This window comes from Sinocyclocheilus grahami, unplaced genomic scaffold (assembly GCF_001515645.1).
Source record: "Sinocyclocheilus grahami isolate Dianchi unplaced genomic scaffold, SAMN03320097.WGS_v1.1 scaffold9359.1, whole genome shotgun sequence".
NCBI lineage: Eukaryota > Metazoa > Chordata > Actinopteri > Cypriniformes > Cyprinidae > Sinocyclocheilus > Sinocyclocheilus grahami.
The window spans coordinates 1,251-8,516 of NW_015512567.1; the positions used below are offsets into that span (position 1 = coordinate 1,251).

At 41.4% G+C, this 7,266-nt stretch overlaps 1 protein-coding gene across 1 annotated transcript; it reads right to left on the minus strand.

Moving 5' to 3' along the window:
- Positions 1–1,435: 1,435 nt before the first annotated feature.
- On the minus strand, positions 1,436–4,425 carry LOC107578228 (importin-5-like). The gene is made up of 5 exons (XM_016264203.1): positions 4,405–4,425; positions 4,224–4,304; positions 1,864–2,056; positions 1,673–1,775; positions 1,436–1,553 (listed from the first exon to the last, which is right to left on the minus strand). The coding sequence occupies exons 1-5, from the start codon at positions 4,423–4,425 to the stop codon at positions 1,436–1,438; spliced, it is 516 nt and encodes a 171-aa protein (XP_016119689.1).
- Between the last annotated feature and the right edge of the window lie 2,841 nt (positions 4,426–7,266).

A 7,266-nucleotide genomic window follows, 5' to 3' on the forward strand; every position in this document is an offset into this window, starting at 1 on the left:
TGTTGCTTCAAGCGCATCATTCTGCACACCGGATGCGCACATTGTAAGCGCTTCGTGCTCATAGACACTATGAAAACAGTTTGTGCTGCACTTTATTTGTTTTGTCCTATCGTATCTATCATATGTTGTTGCCTTATTAAAAAATATGCTATACATTCAAAATAAATGTATTTTAATTTTATAGTATATACTTAAACATTATTTGTTCCACACAAAATACTGTTTTTTTTCACTGAATGTTTGGATTTCTAAAATTATTGTGCACTGATTTTTCTAGAATAACTTTTGCTGCCGAATTATCCACTAACCTAGTTTATGATAGATTTTTGTCATATATTATAAATATACATAGGCCTATATTTTTTCATATTTATTGTTTATTTTATTTTTCTTTATAATGAAGTAGTCTGTATCTACTAGATTGGGAAAGAACGATTATCAGTTCCACACACAGAGATATATAAATTCTACATTTATTTAAATGGGGGGGGAAAAAACTTCACTGGTATCGGATCGGTATCTGTATCGGCCAATACCAAACCCTAGGTATCGGAGGCGAAAAAGGTGGATCGGAGCATCCCTAGTTGAACTAATTTTTTTCTGTTGCTTGTTTTGAATATTGCACGTGGACAGAGGCGTCACCAGATTTTTGCGTAGTTTAGAGTGACAAATGGTACCAGCGTACTTTGCGGTCAAAATGCAAAGCCGCTACGCAAAATGCGTACAGGTTGGCAGGTCTGATATCGGAGCAGCTTTCCAGCGGTGGAGAGAACTCAAGGAGCGGGAAGGCCTGTAATCAGATGTCGAGGTTGCTTTGTTTTTTCTTGATAGGTGAGGTACGTTGATGTTTACATTGAATTACCATAATAACACGCATCACTTTCACTTATTGACGACATCATACCCTCGGGCCGGCAGATTTCTCCGTCGTCGCTGCCAGTGTTGTGTATGTACGTGTGGGGTGGAGTTTTCAAAAAATGTGCGCAGTCCTGTTGGGGTATGGGCGTGTCTGTTTTGGTGATTTCAAATGTCAACATCGTTTGGCAAAATTCGCTTAGTGCACCTTATACATACTCAAAATATGTTTTATTCAGCATATACATACGTATTGAAACTATTTCTTGAAAAGAAAATATCTCCCTTTGTATTGAACTTTGAGTGTCGTAACTTGCAGACGTTGTTGATGCTCTAACAGCAACATTACACACTAACTAAAGTTAAAAAAGTGAAATAATTAACCACCCCTTTAAGACCTCAGTTTCTTTCTTCTGTTGGTCAAAAGAAATTATGAAGAATGTTGGTAGCCAAACTGCAGCCATTAACTTGTATACTATGGAAGTCAATGGCTAATGTCAACTGCTTTGTTACACACATTCTTCAAAATATCTTCCCTCTTGAAGGCGAGTAAAAGACAGAATTGTCATTTTTGGGTGAACTACCCCTTTAAGACACTGACCTGTGGGTTTTCCTGATCCTGCATACACTGAACCAACATACGCTTGATCACTTCCAGATAATGCTGCTGCTGATTGCCAAAGATACCTGGGAAGTTCCTGTATGATGAAACGGGTCAGAAACAGAATTCAGAATGTACTTTTACAACAAACTTATCCTGAATCAGTTTTGGGGAAGCAACTGAAACTGCAGTTGCTAAAATGTAAAGTTTACGCACCAGAAAATGTGCAGTGCTGCTTCTCGGAGGTTGACGTCCTGAGAGTTGACCGAATCGAACAGGAACTTGAGGATCTCTGGCCACTGATTGTTTCCGTCATCATCTTGGAATAAAAACACAAGGCATTAGTTCACATTGAGTCCATTCGGTGTGGCTGAACCGAAGTATGTGTTAACCAAGAGTTGACTAACCAATTAGATTGCGAGCGAGCTCCGCAGCAATATCGCAGACCTTCTTGCGGATGTTGGAGGAGCCTTCGGACTGGATTCCAGCGAGCAGCTCTGTCTTGATGGCCGTCTGCATGTCGATGGCCAGGCTGGGATAGACCTCCTCGAAAGACGAGGACAGCAGGCGCCGCAGCAGCACTGCTGCCATCTGCTTAACCTGTGGAGACACATTTGAGAGTTTTAGACACCATTTTTGCAAGGATGTGCTTTGGAAATAAAGCCGCAGGTTGAAATATGGGACTTAAAAGTTCAAGGTAAACAGATGAACCATTAGAGGGAAGTTTACAACTACAGGGCTGCCTGAGGAGACTCTGTTCCTGCACTACCGCGAGGAATGAAAAAGGCTGAAGAAGAGAGAAAAAAGAAACACTGCACGATTTCTTTTGAGAACCACCTAAAGTTACAAATAATGGTGCTGGTGATAGCGATCATGTGGTGAATGTTGATCCACCAGCTGAATAGAAAGCGTACAGTTTTCGGAGAGAGTGGTTGAAAGACTTCTAACGTTAGTGGCTCCGCTATGAAAATGGTTCTATGCACTGCATTCACTGTAAAGCCTGTGGGACGAAGTTTGCAGGTAACAGCGTTCGTCCCCGAATCTACACATTTCGTACTAATTGTTTTACGATGTGCGGTTTGACATTATCGAGTATATTGCAAAATCCAAACAAAACACCTACAGAGAGCGCACGCATACATGACGTGAAGTCTATTAGGTTAGATTAGTGCGCGTGCGCATTTAGAGTGCGTTCTTTCACAGCATGATTCAGTCTATTAAAATGCATCACAAAATTCAAGATATGGGGCCTTTACATCATTTCATCTAGTTCAGAGGTAGGCAATGTTTTGTAACATCTTTAGTTGATTGGAAATTCTTAATTATTGCCCTGATGGTGGAAATGGGAGTTTTCAATAGTTTGCCAATTGCTTGAGCAACTTGATATATAAATCTAGAAGTAAATGCAAAAGTAAAAAGCATCGAATATGTTGCTTATATTTATTGTGCTTAAACATGTCTGTGAAAGATTGTATTACTGTACTGTGTAAAAAAAAATAAAATAAAAAAAAAAGATTTGCAATGCTGAAAAAGCATTTTCAGTGACAATGTTTGGATTTTGAAATCAAAATAATGGATAAATGTTGCGTTTGTGGTAAACAGCCACGGATCAGTAGCGGACTCCTGTGTGAAAGCTGCTTCCCCTCTCACAAGAGTCACCCAAGTGGGGAATTCCCCCCCATTTTCAAAAATGAAATTCGGGCCCTGAATAAATGTAAAACGGTTATAAATGATAAAAAGGCGGCTTTAAAAAGATCAGTATCGTTTAACCGTATCGGCAGATACTGCTTTCTGTGATCAGCCTCAAAAACCCTGATCGGAGCACCCCTAATTAAAACTTAACACAAACTGTCGGGACGGACCTTTATGCAAAAATGTAAATGCTCACGTGAATGTGACATTTATACATAAGGATATGACCATAAACTGAAAGTTTTTGTGCTGAGGACACACACGCATCTGTCAAAGTGCCTGACAGGGCAAGCCATTACACTAATGCAGGGGTGCCCAACCCTGCTCCTGGCCATCGACTGTCCTGCAAAGTTCAGCTCCAACCCTAATCAAACACACCTGAAGCAACTAATTAAGGTCTTCAGGATCACTCAAATTAAAGGCAGGTGCGTTTGATTAGAGTTGGAGCTAAACTTTGCAGGACAGTCGATCGCCAGGAGCAGGGTTGGGCACCCCTGCACTAATGCATTAGCTTAAAGCTTAAAATAAAGAATTCTCATGTTTTGGGCACCTTGGATCACGGGAACTCTCCCGCAGCATCTCATTCCGTTTCCTCCACTATTTTTCGATGCATTTAGTCCATAGAAATGCACAATTCAGTGCTGAAGTTGGACGTGCACTCTGGGCAGACCCGACTAATCGATAATGAGAATCGTTGTCGATGATTTTCATAATCGATAAGTTGTTGCAGCCCTAGTCTGAATAAGTTGCTGGTCTCATCTTGAGCAATCAGTGGTTCCTGAAACCAAATTCAACCCTAGCATAAACATAGGTCCAGTCTGAACAATACCAGAGTCTCCATTTAACCTTGCCCACTCGTGGTCAGCACAACGTTGCTACTTAACTACTAATAACATCGCGAAGACCACAAGACAATGGCACACCAGCTGACCCTGAGAGAGCAGGTATGAGGCATAATGGATGGTGTAAACAAAAGCACTTTCTGTCATATATACGGTTTAAAGACAATGCATCTCTAAATGGAAGCCTGAAAAAAAATATTACAGTGCAGATGACAGTAAACAGACTCCCATACCTCCTCTGCAGCGGATACATCGCGGATGGCCTGCAGTAAAAATGTGATCTTCGTCTGACCGGGGATGGTGTCATACGTTTCCTACAAGAGCAAATGAAGAAGTTAATGACTGGCATCACAGTTTATACATATAAATGGTTGCAAGTAGGGATGCTCTGATCAGGATTTTTGCAGCCGATACCGAGTACCGATTTCTTGTCATGGGGCTCGGCCGAAACCCATGCCGATTCTGATGTTTCAAGCTTATATATAGACCGTTTCATCGGGCGCACGTGCCTGGCCCAAAGTTAACTTCCGGTCTGTGTTTGTTTATCAGTCTGGCTATGGCACTGGCTACAAACGCAGTTAAAGTTAAGGTGATGAGTAGACTGATGTTGGGCTCAGGTGGTTGTGCTGTGGAATGTGCTTCCCATACATCTATGTGTGGCACTCGCCACAACATCAAAACTGACCGATTTTTTAAAAGGCTTCATTGAATAAACAGGAGCACGTACTGCACGTTTAAAAACCAAAACGAGGCGCGGGTGTTTTTATATCACTGCATTTCTAAAGGAAGACTATCTTTAGAAATGTAGCGAATCAGCTCAAAGGGGAAATATGAATTAATCATAATTAGTTATAATTAATCAGAAATATTTAGATCCGCTGTAAGCATTCATTTGGTACTATGATACTTCAAATGGTACCATAGCAGCTATGGTACCATTTGATATTCAGCAGATCTACCACCTGAAGGAAACATCAGATTCTTAGTTCAAACACACCTTTGTAAAAAGGTGCAAATGCTACTTAATGTATCAATTAATAAGACTAAGTTTGATACTCGCACGTCTTGTCTGTCTGAAAGAGAGTCCTGATGCAATCTGAAGGCTCAAGTTGATCTTGCTGAAGTTGGTTGATGAAAAAGAACCAGTTTGAGTCAGAGGATCTTTGGTGAATGGAAAGTCAAGGCCCGAGGCCTGGCGCAGACTTAGGGTGTCCTTAGAGGGGTGCTCACATTGTCATCTTCTCAGAATCTAACAGAACTGCCGGGCTTGAAAAAAAATATATCATGATACATATTGATATTGAATTATTGTCCAGCCCTATATGACATGAACGAGTGGTTCCATTATAAGCCTGCATAAAACAGTATTCAATATAAAAGACAATATACAAGGACAGTAACAACATACACAATGACCTGAAGGATATGCGTGTTCATTCAAAGAAAGGTTTTCCTATTAATTAATTAGAGAACAGTCCATTTCTACTGGGCATTATGTGTCTTTCCTATGAGGAAATTGAGTGAGTTTCTCTGCCCACATTCCTTTGGGCAATGGCAACCAATGCTGATATAACTGGTTTTAAGGAACCAGAGGCCTGTTCTGCCCCTCTGAGGTGCCAGATGCATTTCGGGGAAAGGCCCATAGACCCTCGTAATTGGCCCCTTGGCCAGGTGAGGGGGTGCCAGATATAATTTGTTAAATACAGAAAAAGTTGTGTCCGATTGGTCCAAATGCTACAGAAAATTGTCGACGTAATTTTTATTTCATCTTGCATGTTACATGTCTGATAAAGCAACGTTTGTGAGCTCAGCGCTGCTTTGTGTACAGCCGTTACCGGGGAAACCGGTTTCTCCCGCTTTATAGCACCTCCTGCTGGCAGAGAATGAATTTGCATTTTCAGCAAGTCCGTCTGATTTATGCAGCAAACATATTTTGCTTTTCCTATATTCACGGGCGCTGCGGATAAAAATGCATTCTGATTATTTGCGGGTGGATAAAATAAATAATAAATGCAAATATTAACTACATTTTTTTTCATGAGGCAAACGATTTCATGTGTGTGTGTTCGTTCGCCCGAGTCGGAAAGTTGAAGTGACAGAAACTGTGACATTCCAGATAAAGTTTGAAAAGAGTAAAGCCTGTGTTAATGCTACTGAGTAGGTTAATATGGCCAAAAAATATATTGTTTTATAAATGATCAGCGTATTATGTTACCATTACCCCTTAAGGCTTCGACAAGGTTTTGTTCCGTCCTCCACGCTGTGACAGCTCACAAAACTCATTCTCTGCCAGCAGGAGGCGCTCTTGGAGTGGTAGAGATCGAGGTTTCCCCGATAACGGCTGTACACAAAGCAGCACTCCGCTCACAAATGCTGCTTTATTAGACATTACATGCTAGATTAAATTTTCCTGATGACAGTCGGTTTCCTTCAGAAATACAGTGATATAAAAACACCCGCACCGGGTTTCGATTTTGAAACGTGCAGTGCTCATGTTTATTCAAAGAAGCCAAAGCCTTTTGGAAAATCAGTTTGTGGCGGTCAGTTTTGATATTGTGGCAGGCGCAACAAATAAATCATTGTATGGGAAACACTTATGGTGCAATGGGAATGAGTAATCAAAACAAGGAAGTCAGGCACACCTTTATTCTGGTGTTAACATCAAAGCTTTTGGAATCTTAAATGCAATCATTTCATAGGATTGTCAGACATAAGAGTGACATCACAGCTGATTTCCGGGGGCCATTTGGCCCTTGTCATGTGTGAGGGTATGAGGCAGTTTCCGCTGAGCATTAGCGGCAGGCTGGTCATGCATTGTCTTTGCTAAAGGAAAGTGCTGACCGATGGCAGAGATGAGCGATGAGACCCAATGACCCGTCCTGATCCACATGAGCTCAGGTTTGAACTACCCACAGATAAAGAAGCCCCTAACAAAAGACTAGTCTGAACACGTGCCAATGGGATCCCAGTCATCCATGCGAAAATGGGTTTATAAGTGCTTAGAGCAGGGATCCTCAAATCTGGCCCACGAGATCCACTTTCCTGCAGTTTAGCTCTAACCCTAATCAAACACACCTGAGCATGCTAATCAGTGTCTTCAGGATCATTAGAAAATCACAGGTAGCTGAGTTTGATCAGGGTTGGAGCTAAACTCTGCAGCGCATTGGCCCTCCAGGGCAAGATTTGAGGAACCCTGGCGTAGAGAAACTTAAAAGGTCTATGCTTTTGAATGCATATCCCTGACCCAAATCCAAAGTGTTTCCATGACATGACCGT

Coding starts and splice junctions, on each gene's coding strand:
- LOC107578228 (XM_016264203.1), bottom strand. CDS start 4,425: ATGACAAGAAATCGGTACTCG. Junction 4,305..4,404: donor TGACAAGAAATCGGTACTCG/GTATCGGCTGCA, acceptor TTGCTCTTGTAG/GAAACGTATGACACCATCCC. Junction 1,776..1,863: donor GCTCGCTCGCAATCTAATTG/GTTAGTCAACTC, acceptor TTTTATTCCAAG/ATGATGACGGAAACAATCAG.